The 17,853-nt window shown below is 61.6% G+C and overlaps 7 protein-coding genes across 7 annotated transcripts; 4 read left to right on the forward strand and 3 right to left on the reverse strand.

The window, feature by feature from the left end:
• Positions 1 to 722: 722 nt before the first annotated feature.
• On the forward strand, positions 723 to 1,219 carry PAN0_002c1233 (ribosomal protein L14; the record flags this gene model as incomplete). The annotated part of the gene is made up of 2 exons (XM_014803400.1): positions 723 to 831; positions 930 to 1,219. 2 exons carry the CDS (start codon positions 723 to 725, stop codon positions 1,217 to 1,219), a joined length of 399 nt encoding a protein of 132 aa, XP_014658886.1.
• An 878-nt stretch (positions 1,220 to 2,097) lies between these two features.
• Positions 2,098 to 3,612, forward strand: PAN0_002c1234 (uncharacterized protein; the record flags this gene model as incomplete). The annotated part of the gene is made up of 2 exons (XM_014803401.1): positions 2,098 to 3,203; positions 3,273 to 3,612. The coding sequence occupies 2 exons, from the start codon at positions 2,098 to 2,100 to the stop codon at positions 3,610 to 3,612; spliced, it is 1,446 nt and encodes a 481-aa protein (XP_014658887.1).
• Positions 3,613 to 4,078: 466 nt separating this feature from the next.
• PAN0_002c1235 (uncharacterized protein) lies at positions 4,079 to 4,570 on the forward strand (the record flags this gene model as incomplete). The annotated part of the gene is made up of 1 exon (XM_014803402.1): positions 4,079 to 4,570. One exon carries the CDS (start codon positions 4,079 to 4,081, stop codon positions 4,568 to 4,570), a length of 492 nt encoding a protein of 163 aa, XP_014658888.1.
• A 99-nt stretch (positions 4,571 to 4,669) lies between these two features.
• PAN0_002d1236 (uncharacterized protein) lies at positions 4,670 to 8,806 on the reverse strand (the record flags this gene model as incomplete). Its single annotated transcript, XM_014803403.1, has 1 exon — positions 4,670 to 8,806. One exon carries the CDS (start codon positions 8,804 to 8,806, stop codon positions 4,670 to 4,672), a length of 4,137 nt encoding a protein of 1,378 aa, XP_014658889.1.
• Positions 8,807 to 9,465: 659 nt separating this feature from the next.
• On the forward strand, positions 9,466 to 10,812 carry PAN0_002c1237 (uncharacterized protein; the record flags this gene model as incomplete). Its single annotated transcript, XM_014803404.1, has 1 exon — positions 9,466 to 10,812. One exon carries the CDS (start codon positions 9,466 to 9,468, stop codon positions 10,810 to 10,812), a length of 1,347 nt encoding a protein of 448 aa, XP_014658890.1.
• Positions 10,813 to 10,964: 152 nt separating this feature from the next.
• PAN0_002d1238 (monooxygenase) lies at positions 10,965 to 12,062 on the reverse strand (the record flags this gene model as incomplete). Its single annotated transcript, XM_014803405.1, has 1 exon — positions 10,965 to 12,062. The coding sequence occupies one exon, from the start codon at positions 12,060 to 12,062 to the stop codon at positions 10,965 to 10,967; it is 1,098 nt and encodes a 365-aa protein (XP_014658891.1).
• A 1,355-nt stretch (positions 12,063 to 13,417) lies between these two features.
• On the reverse strand, positions 13,418 to 17,501 carry PAN0_002d1239 (cryptochrome DASH-like; the record flags this gene model as incomplete). Its single annotated transcript, XM_014803406.1, has 4 exons — positions 13,418 to 16,089; positions 16,243 to 16,491; positions 16,849 to 16,919; positions 17,431 to 17,501. The coding sequence occupies 4 exons, from the start codon at positions 17,499 to 17,501 to the stop codon at positions 13,418 to 13,420; spliced, it is 3,063 nt and encodes a 1,020-aa protein (XP_014658892.1).
• Positions 17,502 to 17,853: the final 352 nt, after the last annotated feature.

A 17,853-nucleotide genomic window follows, 5' to 3' on the forward strand; every position in this document is an offset into this window, starting at 1 on the left:
TCGGAGTTGGATCGGCGTGGGGCTAAACGCGCTAGTCCACTCCGCTCGTCCTACTGGCCTCACTCTGGCCATCCGATCCGCAGCTGCATCCTTCTCTAGCCGAGCTCGCCTCGACATGGGAGAATCCAGTTTTTCCGCCAAAAGATGCTTCGATGGACGCGAGTGGCGCTCTCTTTCGGCACCGAACTACTCCGTACCGGCATCGGCAACTGCAACCCCCCTTAGCCTACCGCCCGCTTACCCGAGCCCCAACACGATGCCTGCATGTCGCTACCTCTCCGACGGAGCGGATACCTATGATGGCCAGCGAGTCAGCCGTGCATGGAGCCGAGCCGCGCAGAACGAATGACGAGAAGCCCATCGGGGACTTCTGACGGAGATCGGATCGCCGATTTTCGAAGGTTGGGATGGGACCAGCATCGGGCATCCGAATCGCCGATCTGGAGGCCAAGACCGGCTCCGAAATGCACTCGATTCCACCCGCGGCCATTTTGACTTTTTTGCCCGTCTTCCCACGCACCCTACAGTTTCGATAGCAACATCATCTGCAACAAGGACGACCAGCTCTCGACAGCCACACCTTGCATCACTCGCTGCCTGCTCGACACACGGAAGCTAGCACGCAGCTGCGGTACATTCCCTACCAATCGAAAGAAACCTCTGCCGAAAGCAGCTTTTTGATCGACTACCGTTAACTTGGTCTCTTCGCACGCACGCACATCATGTTGGGCCTCAAAGCACGCATGGCGATCATCGACAACTCGGGCGGTCTGATCGCCGAATGTGTCAACGTGCTGCGAAACAAGACCACCCAGGGTCTCGGTCGTGTCGGTAAGTCTCTCTCTCTCCTCTTCAGCCTGGTGTAGCTCTGGCGTCAAGTATTGAACTGACGTCCTTGTGTTCGATCCGTGTTTGGTTGGTTTTGGCAGGTGACGAGATTGTAGTGGTGGTACAAAAAGCACGACCGATCTCCAACACTCCGGGACAGGCTACGACGCAAAAGGTGCGCAGGGGCGATGTGCGACACGCGGTGATCGTGCGTACCAAGAAGGAGATGACTCGTCCGGACGGACGCGTGATCCGCTTCGACGACAACGCATGCGTGCTGCTCAACAACAAGAAGGAGCCGCTGGGAACAAGAGTCAACGGCGTCGTTGCGAACGAGCTGCGTGCAGCTGGTTGGGGCAAGATCGCAAGTCTCGCACCCAAAGTCATCTAAACTCGCGCCCTATCCATATCGCAGCCTGGGAAAGCAGGCACCAAAATCGACCGCAAGGTCGCCCCGTCATGACATACTGTACTTTTAGCATCTCCCAGCATCCCAGCTCTTCATTTGATTCACTCGTGCCCGTGCATCATGGCAGGGGCAATTCGGATGACAATCCCCTCGGTCGCGCGGTAAAGTCGGCACCGAACGGAACGGACGGAGCGGAACGTCGCATCGCACGGATGGCCCGTCTTTCATCTGAGCTAAAGATAGCTACGTACGACGCTTTGAGGCCGGCGGACTATGGTTCCGACATGTGTCACAGAACTCTGTGAGACCGCGGAGCCGTCCTAGCCGACACTTTAAGGAGCCGCTTCCGTCTCGAAGCCCATGTCCTGCGGTACTGCGAGGGCCAGCCAAGGCTGTGAACGGATCTCATCTCGGCACGTTACCATCGGGACTGCGCAGACACCATGTTGGCGTTCTGCTGGTGGGGCACAGGAAATCCCCCCCACGAGACGCGCGCGCCTTACGAGATGATGCACAAGCGATCCCGCGTCGGAGTATTTGGGTGGAATGCACCGGCTGGAAGCGAGGACCCTTGTGTTTCTGCGCCTCTTGCGCGCATTCTGCGATTGTATGCCCAGCTTCACACCTTTGGCCGGTTGATTCTTTGCTGAATGCTGCCCGAAGCTGGTGTGGCGACGCTTGCATCCTTGCAGGCGCTTCTTCCCGTAAGCCAGGACCGGCAAATGAACTTGGGCCACAACATCCGGCGCGGTGCAAAGCTTTAAGAAGAGCAGCTTGATCGAGCGAGGTCCTTGACTGGGCCCCCTCGATCTCCTCACAAACACCCATGTCGGCCTCGGACTGGCATCGACTCGGCATCAATGCATAAGCTGGCGATGCAGCCGGTATCGGCGAGTTGGACGCCCGACATCCGTCCCGCACTTCCGATCACCTCCGTCTGTTTGGGATGGCTCTTTGTGCTGTGTTTCACCCTCCCCGCACGCGGAGGTGCATGGCGCATGGTTCGACTCGCCTCCTTCCCAGCTATCGTGCTGCTGTCGCTGCAGCTGGTGCTGGACCGGCGCATGACACTCGGCAACCCGCTTCGCGATCTCGCCCTCCCCATCCTGGCATGGACGATCATCTGCAAAGCCGCCGAGATCTGCATCGTCTTTGCCCCCGGCGGCCCGCGTCCCATTCGACCCTTCCACAACAGCAAACTGGTGACTCGCATAGGCGAGGACTATGCGGCGTACGAATGGAAGCTCGTCGATCCACCCAAAATGGCGTCGTGGGGGCGGGTGGTGTATGCGCTGGATGTGTTTCTGCTGCGTCGGGTGGGGACGAGTCCCATCCGCCCGCGCGAGGGCCGAGCCCTCGAATGGTCGCTGCGCGGTCTCAATGACTGGTCGCGCTTCCTGCGACAGAACCGCTGCAACCCAGCGCAGATTCCTGCCCACTCGACCGTGCGTCGCTTCGGCCAGCCTGAGATGGCATTCTACGCTGCCGTGCTGCAGATGCTCTTTGCCGTCGTCTCGCTACGGTGGATCCATGCACTCTCCCACCCCTGCCAAGTGTTCGACATCTACGGGTTCTGGATTCCCACCTCTCCTGCATCGCAAAAGTGGATCTCCCTCCTCCCAATCACCGCGGTGAAGCAGATTCGAATCAGCGGCATCCCGGCGTCTGCATGGAAGCTACCACTACCCACGCTGCTGTTCGTGGTGGTGACGGTGGGAGGCGCTATCTGCCTGTTGCCTTCTGCGGCGGAAGGACTGTCGCTGCTGGTGTGGAAGCCACGGCCGGCTACATCGTTTCTGGCGGCGTTCGAGCGGCCACTGACTTCGCCGGGGCTCGCACGGCTGTGGGCACGCAGCTGGCACGCTACGTCGCAGCGCGACTATCTCGCCATGGCATCTCTCCTCCCCGGATCACGCAACCGAACCCTCCAGCTGCTCTACGTCTTCTTCTGGTCCGGCGTCCAACAGTAAGTCCCGACCCCCTTCCTCACACCTTGCTTCCACCAACCTTGTGTACTGACGCTTTTTGATTGCAGTTCGATGATGTTCGCTCGACTTCGGATACCGGAGGGTACACGATTGACTGGACGCACGGTGCTGGGGGGTATGGTGGATCCAGGCATGGTCGGCTTCTTCCTGTGCCAAGCCGTGGGGATCTGGATCGAGACGGCGGTGGTGGAGGCACTGCCAGCCACGTGGCGCAAACAGCGCGTGCTCGTCTCGCTCGCCCGCCGCGCATGGATGTACGCCGTGCTGCTCGTGCCCGGCTGCATGTTCGTCCACAGCATCCTCCAGCACCGCCTCATCACGTCCGCCGTCCTCGACGGCTTCTCCCCACGCGCGCTCGCACTCATGCTCCAGGGCAAAGCATACTAGGGACGTTTTTAATAGATTGGCATTGTAGTGAAGCGGGATGATGTGTGTGTGGAATGCATAGCACAGGTGGAACCCGTCTGCAGGGATGGACGAGCCCTTGAGGGGGGGGACTTGGGGATGAAGGGGTGGTCACCACGTGGAAGTGAGGGGGAAGGAGGATGTGAGGAGGCGGAGCCGAGAGGTGTCGGGGAGTGCAGCCGAGTCGCGTGGTCCGGAGGCCAAAGAAAATTGCGCACCTTCCCTCGGCCTCGGAGATGGGCAGCTAGCAGTCGGGCTTTCGCGTCATGTGCTGGCGTCAACGCCTCGGAGGGGCGCGAACGCTGGGCGTGAACTGGTGAAACAGTGGACCCTGTTGCTATCATCCTCGGCGCTGCCCCTTTTGGCCCATCATAAAAAGGTAGACAACAAGTCCCACCTTTGCCTCGGTCTTGCTTCTCCCCCCTCAACCTCTCTGAGACTCGTCGCGATGCTGCCGTCCTTAGCAGCAGCAGCCGCGCGCATGCTGGCGTCTTCAATGCTGTGGAACGGCGACCTTCCACCTGCTCCGCCCATGTCCGGTGACCTCGTGTCGGGCTGCACCTTCTCCGTCGGTCCACCGGGCCCACCATCCCCTGCACTCTGCGCGGCGTTCACGGCGCACTGCACGCGCTTTCGCGACGACCTGCGCTCGCAACACATCCACGCACTCAAAACATCCACCCCGCTGCAGTCAAAGCACGACGAGGATAGAGACAACCCCCTCCGCGATGTCGCGTTCCGAACAGGGTGCACGGGCGGATGGACCACCGCCTCCGACTCCACCTACCTCTCGGCATACACCGCCACATGCATCGTCGACGGCACCGACTGGATCCCCTTTGTCTTTGACGACTTTCTCCAGTCCCAGTTCGGCAAGCCTGACGGCAGTCGTGCCATCTCCTCGGACTTTATCGGATGTCAAGTCCCCGCCCACGCCTAACACCCACTCTGCATCGCGTCGCTTTAATGTTGTATAATGCCCATTGTATCAGTTGTGCATTGCTTGTGCTTTCCGCCTCCAGGTGCATCTGCCAAGCCTTTACGATCGGCCGTCGATGAGATCGCGCGCACTGCGCACCGCCTCTTCCCTCTGCCGCTCGCGCATGATCTCCACCTTGCGCTCGTGCCGGTCGATGAGGCTCGCGGCGGTGGGGAAGCGGTCGAGCAGCGCAATCACATTGTTCGCCTCGCCCGCCTCGGCGAGTCCGCGACTGATGGCCTCCATGGTGTCAAAGTGCGCATACCACGGCGAGAGTCGCTTCATGTCGCTCCCCACCAGCTCGCGCACATCCGGCAGCCCGCTATTCGGGTCCAGGTAGAACGCACTTGGCTCGGCATAGTCTTCTCCCGCCTCGTACGACCCACCGATCTCGGAGGCTGCATCGTCATCGACCGTGCCTCGGCGCTCCAGTGGAAGCTCCGTGTACGGATCGTCGTCCGAACGCGATTCGTGGCGTCGATTCGGCGGTCGCGAAGGCACGCTCGCCGCATCCGACCGATGCTTGACCGCAGGATCCAGCTCGTCCTCCGACACCTGCGGGTCAAACTCGTCGCCATCGTCAGCCTCCGACTTGTGTCCGTCATTCGCTTCATCCTCGTCGCTCTTCCCCTTGTCTCTGGTCGACTCGGCCTCGGCGGCCACCTTGGCACTGCGCGCCTTGAGATCCGCCGCCGCGCGCTCGTACATCCACGACCGCGGCGGCTCGTGGTACAGCACGCGCTCCACCACCGACAGCGCCTCCTGCAGCTGGCCCGCACGCGCCATCGACGCAGCCAGGTGGTTCCAGTTGCTCGCGTCGAAGCCAAAGCCATCCTGCTTGGCGCGCGTCCAGATCCGCGCGATCTCCTCGTGCCGACCGGCCATCGAGAGCACGTCGATCATGAGCGAGATCGGCATACACAGCAGCGCGCGGCTGTTGGCATCCAGCCGACGGATCGTAACACCTTCCGCCTCGACGCCGTCTTCGCCACTGCTGGGCGCTGACGGCTGCGAGGCAGGTGGGCTGTGCGCATACACACGGTCGCGGCCGATGCTCGCCGTCTCGAGCGCCACCTTGTAGATCTGCTCGAATAGCAGCAGTGCCGACTCGACGTCATCCACGCGGCGATAGGCGTCCAGCAGCGGCGTCATCTGAAGCACCGTCAGCCCCGCCGTGCTGCTCGCCAGCCGCTCCATCGACCTCTCCACCATCTCTGGCTCTCCGCGTCGTGCCTGCGCCGCCATAAGCACCGTATGGAGAACGGCGAACGACGGACCCTTGCGAGCGAGTGGCGCATCCACATCGCCGGCCCTGTACGAGTCGTCCACACCCGCCTCCGCCTGCAACTCGGCCATCGACGACGGCTTGAACGCCTTCCTGTCCTCGTCCGAGACGAGCTGCGATACGAGCGTGCTGGCGAGGTTGTAGTTGACGTCGTTGTCGCTGCGCGCATAGCTGTGCACCATCACACTCCACGTGATGGCGCTCGGTCGAAGCTTACGACGCTGCATCTCGTCAAAGTACTCCTTGGCCTCGGTCTGGTCGCCGAGCCGCAGATACCCGTGAATCATGATGGTAAAGTGGAACAGGTTGGCGCCCTGACCGACTCCGCCTTCGCGCGGGTTCGGCAGCACGTTCTCTGCTTCCGAGAAGACGTCTTCGGCGATGTGCATGAGCCCCGCATCGCAGGCGCTCTGCAGCATCAGCGCGTACGTCTGGGCGTTGGGCTGCAGTCCCGCGCGGCGCACGCTGCTGACGAACCGCATCACCTTCTGCACCGGCAGCGCACTCAGCACGTACGCCTTGAGGATCATGTTGCACACCTCGATCGACGGCCGGATGCGAACGTCGCGCCGCCTCTGCATCCAGCCAAACAGCCGGATCGCCGCACCGTACACGCCCGACTCGACGTAGCAGTTGAGAAGCGCCGCGTACGTGACGCGGTCGGGCGTGTGTCCCGCCGCCACCATGGCACGCAGCGTGTGTGCCGCCGCATCCGGGTCGCGACGCAGCGCAAATCCCTGGATGAGGATGGTGTAGGTGTACTTGTCGGGCGTGATGCCCACATCTCGCATCTGCTCAAAGATGGACAGCGCCGTGTCGATGTCGGCCCTGCGAGCGTAGGTGTCGATGAGATTGTTGTAGTCGTTGGTTCGCAGCTTGATGCCTCTGTCGACGGCCTCGGCGAGAAAGTGCTCGGCGGATTCGGCATCGTTGTTGCGGTTGCACGCCTTGAGCAGCAGTCCAAACTCCTTGGCACCGAGCGGTTCCTTGCCGGGCTGGCAATCTCGCGTCTCGAGGGCTTGAAAGTCGTGCAACATGGCCATCCGTGCGACGAGGCCCTTGATGTCACCGCGTGCAGCAAAGAGCTGCATGTAGAGCCTGTGCTCGAAAATGGCGTGCTTCTTGCTTTTGCCCCGACGCAGCTTCGCCAAGATGGGCGCTGCGCGGTCCATGCGATTGCGCAACGCCCAGCCCTCGGCGACTTTTCGCAGGAGTTTAGCTGGGATGCTCTGTCCTTTTGCGGTGGAGCGATTGAGGAGCGCTTCGAGACGAGCCGACGGATCCTGACCGTGACCCACGCGGATGATGCGCGAGAGCAGCGTGGGATTCAAGGGCACGCCCATGGACCACAGCTCGTCGTAGAGCTCGAGCGCGGCGGTGGAGCCCTTGTAGATGAGGGCGGCGCGAAGCACGATTTCGCAGGTGGATGCGAATGCTGGATCGGAGGCGTCAAACTCGTCGCCGAGGCGTTCGACCAATCCTGCGGCGTCTCGGTGGTGGGAGAGACAGAAGAGCAGCGAGCTCCTTGCGTGCCTGAAGGCTGGATGGGAGAAGAGAAAGGCGTGCGGAGAGGTGGCGTACCATTTGAGTGCGTCTTCGATGGGCTGCTGCGACTCGGTGGCGTCGATTTGGCCGTCGAGGACGTCTTGGAGCATGGTGGTGTCGTCAAAGAAGCTGGCCTGCGACCTGATGCGCGCGGCGATCTGGGCAGCGTCCGACGGACATCGCACCTCGAAGACAAGCGAGTCGAGGATGGCGATGAGCGCACGATCGACGATCGGGAGGTGATCGCTCGTCTTGCGAAGGTCTTTGAGCTGGTAGATGTCGGGCCTGCATTCACGCAGAACTGTGTCCATGGCCTTGAGGGCAGCCAAGGGTTTTGCGTCGAGGGCCAAGTAGGTGGGTTCGAGCATGCGGATGGAGAAGCGCAGTGGGCTCTTGCGCGGGCTGGAGAGTGGTGGATGTCCCGTCTTTTCAAGGTAGACCTGGCAGTCTTGGTAGATGGCGCGGATGCGGCGGCTGAAGAGGTAGCGAAATGCCTTTTTGAAGAGCGTGACGTGGTTGGTGGTGACGAGATGCACGGCCCGCGCCAAGGACTTTGCCACTTCGATACGTACATACAGAGGCAGCGCTTGCTTGTGTGCGTGATTCTGATAGACCTGCCAGAGACGGTGGCCAAGGATTCGGCGAGATTCGAAGCCATTGAGATTCTCTTCCTCCTGCAGTTCCTCGAACCGCTTGGGTTCGTCCTTCAAGATCTGCTCGAATCGCCGGTTGAGATCGACAAGCCCGACGATGGCCTCGTCGGGTTCAGGGCTGTGCTTGGGCAGCCAATCAGCTTGCCAGTGAGCTGGACGAGAGCCGAGTGAAGATGCAGGCAAGTCGGCGAGGGCCTCGCCCATAGACGCTGGCGGCGGATCTTGTGGAGGGGTTGATTCTGATGGAGGCTCTGGCGGCGATGGATCGATCGGGTCACGGTCAGGATGGGCGGCAGATGACGGTCGAGCCTCGTCCGGGAGAACCGTTTCCGCAGGGTTGTCTGGTGACTGTGAGGGAGCCCATGTGGAGCGGGACCGAAGTGGGGATGCTTTGGCTGTAGCGAGCTGGAGATGCGACGCTGCTCTGCGCGGACGCACGGTTGCGACACCAAGTCGGCCCGATCGGAGCGTGACAGCAGACTCTACACCAGAGACTGGGTTTCTGCTCCGAGGCGATCTGCCCGCGGGGCCAACGAGGCGACGCAGTGGGAGTGCGCGAGGCGTGGCGGCGCTGCCGGATGGTGGCTGCGCATCGATGCTCTGGATGCGTGCGGCGAGGCGACAGATGGTAGTGGCAAGCGCGAGCAGACTGAGCAGGCTGTCGCTTTGCGAGGCCACTGGCCGAATGGGACTCGGTATTGGTGGCGGCCGCATCGCGCTTGGCTAGTTGCGAGGAAAGCCGCGCGGCTCCTCTAGCACTGGCCGCCTTCGTGCACAGCGCAGAAACACCGAGAAGCGCCCTATGTTATCGCCATGCGAGGCAGCAGCAGATCACTGCAGGTCGATCGAAGGCGAGCTAGTCGATGCGCTTGTTGGCACCGAGTGTCCGGGTGAGATGCGTCGAGGCTATGTGGACATGGGAAGAACCAGATGTCGACTCGCTTCGAGGCTGGTGCGAGTGTCCGAGCGGCGGTCGTCAAGGGAATGGTCGAGGAGAAGGAGGCTGGCTCGAGGAGGTCCGTGGCTGCTTGCGGCTCAGGGTCGCGGAAGAATCGAAAATAACGTCAGCCACGCCTTGCAAAAATCAACACTTCTTCCAACCAGATGACGCCGTCTGCTGCCTCGAAAAGCTGCGCCTTTTTGGTCGATCCCGCCGAGCTCGGAAGACCTCGCTCGACAGGCGTCCCCTTGCAATTTTCTCCACTTTGGGCGTTGCGTGGTGGAATTTCTCGTCCGAAAAGAAAAACAGCTACCGAACCCGGATGTCGGAAGTGGACAAAGAGACCCTGGGCTGCCTCGGACCATCATGAGCTGGAATCGCTGCCATCTTGACTCCCGACTCCCATCTGCTCGGATCCGGCCCAGTCGTCACCATGTCGAACAAGCGCGTCAGGGGTCTCGCCATCCACCGCCCCATCCTGTACGGCTCCACCTCGACGCCTCTCACACCTGCCGAGAAGCTCGCCGCGCCGCCCGACCACACGCACAAGTGGACCGTCGCCGTGCGGAGCGCCGCCTCCCACCCGCTACCCTCGCTCTCGACCATCTCGGGTCTCGCCGCCAACAATGCCAACGTCGAGCCGGGCTCCGAGCTCGCTGCTGCCAACGCCGCCAACGCTGCTGCCGGTACGTCCAGTACCACCGCACCCGCTGCCTCGGCCCCGATAGCCGCCGGTGCGTCCGCATCCATCTCGACGCGCGGCCGCGATGTGGAGCACGACTACCACAAGATGGTCGGCGGCAAGGACGATCTGTCGCACTTCATCAAGCGCGTCCAGTTCAAGCTGCACGACACGTATCCGCAGCCGACGCGCAACATCGACAAGCCGCCGTACTGCGTGACCGAGACCGGATGGGGCGAGTTCGAGATCCAGATCAAGATCTTCTTTGTGCCCGAGGCCAACGAGAAGCCCATCACGCTGTTCCACCATCTCAAGCTCCATCCCTGGCTGGCGTCCGTCGCAGCAGTAGAGTCCGAACAGCCACCACCACCTTCGATCCCTGCGCCGCTTCCGCCGGCAGACACCTCGGCACCACCGACCACAGCCACAGACGCTGCGGAGCCGTCCACCACAGTAACGACAGAGACGTCTGCAGAATCCATCAAAGAGCAGTCCGAGACGACAGAGATGGATGTGGATCCCGTCGGCAGTGCCAACGGCACCGAGACGGGCATGCAGTCCGAGGCGGCGGGTGGGTCTGGCACTGCGACCACGGTGCCTGCAGCGCCCAAACCGGCGCTTCCGCCCGTGGTGCATTCGTGGCAGTACGACGAGATCGTGTTTCCGGAACCGATGGAGGCGTTCTATGACATTCTGTCCACGCATCCGCCCACGCAGCTCGCGGTGACCTCGGCGCTGGCGTTTGCGGACCCGGCCGCGTACCGCTCGTACCAGTATGCGCTGAGCGAGGCGGACAGGGGTGCGAGCAGCGGACCGGCGCCGATCCCGCCGCATCCGCTGCACACGCCCACGGGCTATCTGTTCGATGCCTTGTCGCTCGAGGCGCAGCAGGCCGAGGGCGATCGGTTGGACATGGCAAGGGTCGCCGCGATTCGAGACCTCGAGTCGGGGAGAGAGCAGCTGATCCGTGCGGAGAGGGCGCTCAAGGACGCACGAAACCGCATCACCACGCTCAACAACGCGCTCATCGCCTCCGCTACCGCTGCCAACACTGCACCGGGAGTGCCGACGAATGGTGCGCCGCAGCAGGCAATGTAGTGCGCACGACGAGGTTAGACGGGAGATGGAAAAAATGTATTTGTACCGCCGAGGTGTTGACTGTGATTAACTACTGGACCTGAGCAGAAGGTGCGCGGAGAGGCTGGAAGTGGAAGGGAAGCGGAAGCAAGGTTGGATTGTGAAACTGAGGATTAACGACCGGTATCGAGCTGGTTGTTGTAGAGGTGTTCGTAGCGGAAGCACATGATGCCGCGTCTGGGATGCATGACGTCTCTGACAGTCACCTTTTCAAAGAGCCCGTAAAAGTCGATTGGATCGTCGAGGCTTGCGACCTTGATCTCGGTCGATCCGTCCTTATGCCTGATCCTCCTATGACCCGCATACTGGAAGTAGGTCCCATGGAGGTGCTGCCAACTTCGCCAGATGCGGTCGATCTCCATATGCAGCAGCCAGAACGCCGGTTCGCACGTGGCGCTAAAGAGCCACATCTCGCCTCCGATGGCCTGGTGCATCCAAGCATGAATGTTGTCTTCGAGACTTCGTCGCAAAGTGGCGTAGTCGGGGGCGGCGAGGAAGGTGTTGATGATGGATTGGTTGAAGTGGGCCGTGTACATGTCGCCCCGCGCAGGCGGTTTGGCATTCCAATCGCCATTAAAGTGCCTCGTCACCGGATGCGGCTTATACACCGAGTAGCCCGGTTTCTTTGTATTGGGTAGCAATCCACAGTGCGATCCTCTAAAGGGACCGTTTGGGATCGGTCCACCTTTACCATCGTCGGTGCCGAGCGATCTCCACAGTGCGGCGTTTTGAATCCCGTGAGTCCAGTCGTGTTCGATGTCCCAGTAAGCCTCGCGACCCTGGTAGCCCGACACACGCATGAGGCTGTAAAACGCGCGCAGAAACGCAGAGTGGCACGGGAGAAAGCACGAGTTGTAGTGCAGTTCCTCCTGCAGTCCAATGTGCACCAGCGTAAGGTCATCCATGAAGCTGCCACCCTTAATAAAGATCGACTTGCCCGGCTTGCTAAGCTGCCTGAAGCTCGAGGTCCACGATGCACGCTCTGCGTCCGTGAGGGTGTACCACGATACGCGCTGCATGGGATGCGTACACTTGACTGATGAATGACCATTTGCCAACGGGGGGTTGCGCGCCTCGAGATCAGGGACCGTGGTGGCGACGGATCGTGCTTCGATCGCTTGGATGTGTGGCCAGAAGGATGTCGTCTTGGCTGCACATTGCGCCGCCAGCAACACCGCCGCCAGCACCACGAACAAGTGCGATCCGACCATGATTTTGAGACAAAAAGAGCAAGTACCAGACTGACTCTATGTGGTTGGGGATCCTCGAGGTCGTGCGGGGGCTGAGTGCGCGAGCAAGGCTTTATATGGGCAAGTGCCGCCCCAAGCGAGCGGTGGAGACCGAGGTGGGAGGAAGCGCACAAAAGTTCATCTTCGCCAATCGATGGTCGCACATACCGCACGGCCGTGCACGCCTACGTCCAGCCCACCACCCGCGCCTTCATATCGCATCCATGCCCAGCCCAGCCCCTGTCCTCGCACGAGCTCGCACACGCTCAAGCAAGACACGACCCCGCCGCCGCCGGTACGCGATGCACACCACCAAGTTGCTCGTTCTGCCGCGGGGAACGTGCTCCTCAAGACACCGCGTGATGCCGGCGTCTTTTTTGCGAGTGTCACTGCTTCATATGTGGCGACTTTGTGGCTGCAGCCTGCATGCTCTTGTGAATGGTGCGCTTGAACAATGAGCGGCCGTTTGGGCGTCGATCGTCCATCTGCGCAAGTTATGCATCGTTGCGCTAGAAACATCTCTGGATGCACTGGATCCACCCCGTCGTTATGTCACCCTTGCACAAGTAGGATCGTCCGCTCCGCAGCATCCCGTCTCACCGCCTTGACTTTGTGGCCCATCGCACAACACACTGCACGAGCTCGTGCTGCATTTGCTCGCACACGAGGGGCGATTGTCTTGACTACGATGCGAAGCAAGCCGCGTCGAGTGAAAAGCCGGTTGGATTGAACCGGCGTTGTCCTGGCTTCGCCATGGCGAGCAAAGCCTCGAGTCTTGACGATGCAATTGCCGCATGACGAAGGCGAGGGCAGCGACGAGGGTTGTGCATGCAGCCGGACACAGGACAAGCGAGTGCCACAACGCAGGCATGATCGAAAGAGCATGTGTCGACACCGCCACACCCACGATCACCTTTGGACGGCACTCTGGGGTTGCGGTCGCATCATGCAGGCCTCGGGACGTGGTGGCGTCTGACGCACCGCAGCGCGCGCTGACCAGTGTCGGCGTGCATGTTGGCAGCATCTAACACAAGATGCGACCCGAGGAGCCGCGAGATCGGCCGCAGGTGGGATTGACGCCGGTCACCAGCACTGCATCCTTGTGTCGCCGGCGTGAACCGAGCTCCACCGGCTCACCCCGTGCATACTGAACCATGCAGCAGCAGCATAGCGATATCCCAAGACAGCCTCACGCCATCTATTCCGCATATCCACGTGCCAGCTCGCACACACAATCCGACACCTCACAACAGCCCAAGCCGCAGCCTCGTTGCACCACACCTCACTCTGAGCATCGCTGTCCATGACCAAACTGCGCATTAAAACGAGGCACTGCACTACTTGGATCCGCGTCGCCAGCTCGTTTCCAAATCGGCCTTGGAGAGCTGTGCACTGCCCACACCATTCGGCGCTGTCGTCTGCGCACTCACGCCATTGACGGATCCGTTTCCATACACCCCTGCTGCATTGCCACTGCCGAGCGATGGATCCGCGTATCCATTCGACGCATGCTCACCATTGCCACCGGCTCGGCGCAGACGACCGTTGGGATTCTCCACCGACGCCGCACTCCCCGTCCTACCTGGCCCGAAATCAAACGCGGTGCCGGGTGCACGGCCCACCGGAGCCGGCATGTTGGTGGACGCAGCAGCCGGGGCGCGCGTGAACTTGCCCATTCCCCCGGTGTGCGTTGCAGGCGAGGTGCCAAACGGCGACCCGCTGCGCTCCGATCCAGCGCCGATGCTGAGCGCACCCACGTTCGGGAAGCCCTGACTCTGGCGCGCGATGTACGAAGGCCCGATCGAGCCCGACGCGCCACGCAGCGGTGGAATCACATTGCGCGATGCACTTCCGTCAAAGTGTCCACCCAGCGTACCTGCCGACGCGGACAGCTGGTCGAAATGCCCGCCATCCGACAGCGCACCATACGTCGCAGCCTGAACGCGGTAGCTAGGTCGATGACGACGCGGAACCTTGCCGTCCTTGACCTTCTCCTGCGGATTGCCGTGCATCTTGGACCCCACGCCCTGCTTGCGCTCATAATGACGCTGCCAGCCCTCGTGCTCAAACAGCGGCTGCGCAGGGTACCCGTCGATGGTGACGTCCATCTTGGTCGTCTTGAGCCCGTACCGCCTGCGCTCCTCGGACGTGAGCAGCCAGGGCGTATGCACGTAGTCGGCATGCAGATTGCGCAGCGCGGGGATCCACATCTTGACATAGTCGCCGTGCGAGTCGTAGTCCTTGGCCTGCTTGATGGTGTTGAACTGGCGCGAGGCGCGCGGATCGTTGCCGACACCCGCAACGTACTGCCAGTTGCCGTAGTTGGAGGTGGGGTCGTAGTCGATGAGGTGCGACTGGAAGAACTCGGCGCCAATGCGCCAGTCGTAGCCCAGATCCTTGGAGAGGAAGCTGGCGACGTTCTGACGGCCGCGGTTGGACATGAAGCCCGACTCGCGCAGCTCGAGGATGTTGGCGTCGATGAAGGGGATGCCCGTACGGCCCTCGAGCAGACGCGTCATCTCGTGCTCGGCGCCGTCCTTGAGCGGATCCCACTTGTTCCACCAGCCCTGCTCCATCTTTTTGGCGGCTTGGCGCGGATCGGTGGCGCGCTCAAACCCGCCGAGGTCGTACAGAAGGTCGCCGAACTTTTCGGCCACAAAGAAAAAGTAGTCGCGCCAGAGCAGCTCGAAGCGCACCCAGTACGTGTTCTGGTCCTCGCCAAACTTCTTCTCGTGGTCGTCGAGCGCCTCCCAGATCTGGCGCGGCGAGATGCTTCCGTAGGCGAGGAAGGGCGACATCTTTGTGCTGTAGGCGTGACCGATGAGGTTGTTGCGCGTCTGCTTGTAGCGGGCGACGGGCGGAGGGTCGGCCTTGCCCCAGCGCGTCGAGTCGGCCGACTTGCCCCTGACAAAGTACCAGTCGAGGCGATCGAGCGCGGACGACTCGCCGCCGCGCAGAGGAAAGGCGGAGGCGGGATGACGTTGTTGGAGCAATGCGCTCGCTTCGAGGGTGGGCGGCAGCTGCGAGTCGTTGAGCGGGGTGAGGAGGAAGCGGAGAATGTCGTGGAACGAGACTTGGCCTTCCTGCTTGTCCTTGGGTTCGAGAGCGCGAGGGGCGAGGCCGTCGACGTCGACCTCGTACGAGACGTCGAGCGCATAGTCGGTGGTGGAGGGGACGCGGGGAGGGAAGGTCTTGAACTTGGCTGGCGACGGCTTGACGGGGCGGACCATGTTGGGACCGAGCGCCTCTACCTTTTTGCGGAAAGGGGTGAAGACGTCGGGGGTCTCGCAGCTCTCGAAGGGCAGGTCGGCGGGGTGGATGAGGGTCTTGCCGTGGACGAACTGGACGGGGACGCCGGTGCCCTGGAGCTTTTCTACGATGGCGTTTTCGACGTCGATCTCGGGATAGGTCATCTCCTTCTGGAGCCATACGCCGTCTACGTGGGTGCCGTCGGCCTGGAAGGCGCTGACGAGGTTGGCGATGACGTCTTCGGGGATGCCGAAGCGGATGAGGAGGTCGGAGCCGGCGGCGCGGAGGCGGGAACGGACGTCGTAGACGGACTCGGAGATGAAGCGCGTACGGAAGCCGCCGGTCTTCCAGAAGCCGTACTCCTTTGTACGTGCCTCGGGACCCTTGCGCTGGTAGCCGGGCAGACCGCTGAGCTCCATCTCGCGCTCGTCAAAGACAAAGACGGGGAGGAGGTAGTCTGCGGTGGAGCCGAGGAGCGCCTCATCTTCGAGCTTGCTGAGGTCTACGGTCTTTTCTGCGGTGGAGACGATGGGTTTGGGGGTCTGGTGGGCATAGTAGAAGAGGGGATTGTCGTTGATGCGGAGGTCGAGGCGGAGGAGGCAGATGAGGACGCTCTTGCCCGAGTCGGAGCCGGGCGAAGTGGCGGTGCCGCGATGGGAGCCGCTGGGCGACGAGGAGCTGGCCGAACCGTCCATGAAGGGCAGATGGTGGCCGAGCAGCCAGGGCGAGACGGCGGGATTAGTGGTGGCGAAGAGTCCGACTGGACGATCAATGTGAAGCCGATTTTACAGCGCAGATTCCCAGGCGAAGCGACGCAGAAGACGCGAGATGCAGACGATGTTCCAACCAGTGGCGACGAGACGAGGCAGGGTGGTTGCGAGGCGTTTATGTTTTGGTTGCTGAAACAGCCTACAGTTCTTTTTGGTGGTTTCAATGCTGTGCGAGATGGAAGCGCAGACGCAGATGGTGGTGAAGAGGGTAAGGGAGCGTGCAGTTGGCGATGCGAGGTCGGTCGTGCGTGCTGAGGCAGTCGAGTCGAATCGAGCGAGAAGAAAGGCCGAGTGGCGGGATGCGAGTGCGGGCGGAGGTGGTGAAGATGGCAACGGGCGTGTATTCCACAAGCAAGTGGAAAGGGCTGCCTTGCGGAAGAGTGCAGGGAAGACTGCGTGCCGCGTGTTGGAGGGGGAGTGAATGCGGTGGGAGAGATGATGGCGGCAGTTGGATGGTGAAGGCGCGGCGGAACGAGATGCTGAGATGCTCGGAGGCCGAAACGGCTGGCTCACTCCAGTCAGAGCCCCAGCCAGCCAAGAGTGAGCCGGAGCCTGGTTCCTTTTCTCTTCTTTTCTTTTCTTTTTTCTTTTTCTTTTTTCTCGAGGCTGGATTTCACGGCTGGGATGGGCGCGGCTCGACGGGGCAGCAGCGCAGTTGAGCTGCATCGATCGCGCATCCCCTCTTCTAATTGCGACAGAAGAGGGGGAAAAAATCAATCCATTCAGTTAAAAAAGCTGGCTCGGACGACCCGAAAATCTGCCGTCCCAGTCAGCAGTCCTTTCCATCAAGCCTCGCTCGAGGCCACGCTGGAAGCGACTGCTGTGAACAAGAAAAGAGAACTAGGCGGTGAACTGCAGCCTCGGTAGCGCAGACCATCAAGCCGCTGCTCGCTCCTGGTCACTGCGCTTTTGTTCCTGCACACGACGGCTGGCTGTGGCAGTGGGTGTTTCTGTGGTACACATCTCCAGCCATTCGACGAGCTTGCAAGCGAGTGTGCACGGGGCGGGGCGCTGTCGGGGAGGGGGGCATCCGGGCATGACGGAGCGGTGCAGCGCTATATTGGGCTTCGTCACCGTCTGACGGCGTGAATCAGGCTTGGCCTTTGCGAGATTACAAAACGCCTACGCGATTTTTTCGCTGCTGGCAGAGAGACTCGTGGCCACACGCAATCCTATTGGGCGTGCACCAACCTCGGCCCCAGCAGAGAGAGCCTTGTCGAGCCCCGCTTGGGCGGCTTCGCTTGGGCTTCAAGACGTCGGTGCCGCTTCTTTATTTTCCTCTTTTCTGCACAGTCATTCAGTCGCCGGCGACGGACGGTAGTCAGGCAGACAGTTTGGCGCTGGGAACCGATGGCCGGTCCGAAGCCCAGTCGATCCGATGTGGTGAGAGCGTGGATTGCATGCGTCGGATCACGTTCCAGCTGACCACACAGTGGTGCGAGAGGAGGACCCAGCAACTCGGGTCGCATCGAGCGAGCAAGGCGGCCAACGCGCCACAGCAACAGCGCTGCCCGCACCGATGGCGGCGGCCGATCGAGACAGCTCCGGCGCGCATCGACGTGCATGAAGAGTGAGCTTTATTTTTCGCTGCTGCTCCGCTCCACTTCCATCCCGCACCGCACCCGCACCCGCACCCGCTCACTCCCCAGCTCGCTCCCAGCAATCTAACATTGTGACACGGCCCCATAAAATCCCCAAGATCCCCTTCTCCCTCACACGTACGCCAAACCTCGACTGGAAGGAAAACTGTATGA

This window comes from Moesziomyces antarcticus (genome assembly GCF_000747765.1).
Source record: "Moesziomyces antarcticus DNA, scaffold: scaffold_v10002, strain JCM 10317, whole genome shotgun sequence".
Taxonomy (NCBI): Eukaryota; Fungi; Basidiomycota; class Ustilaginomycetes; order Ustilaginales; family Ustilaginaceae; genus Moesziomyces; species Moesziomyces antarcticus.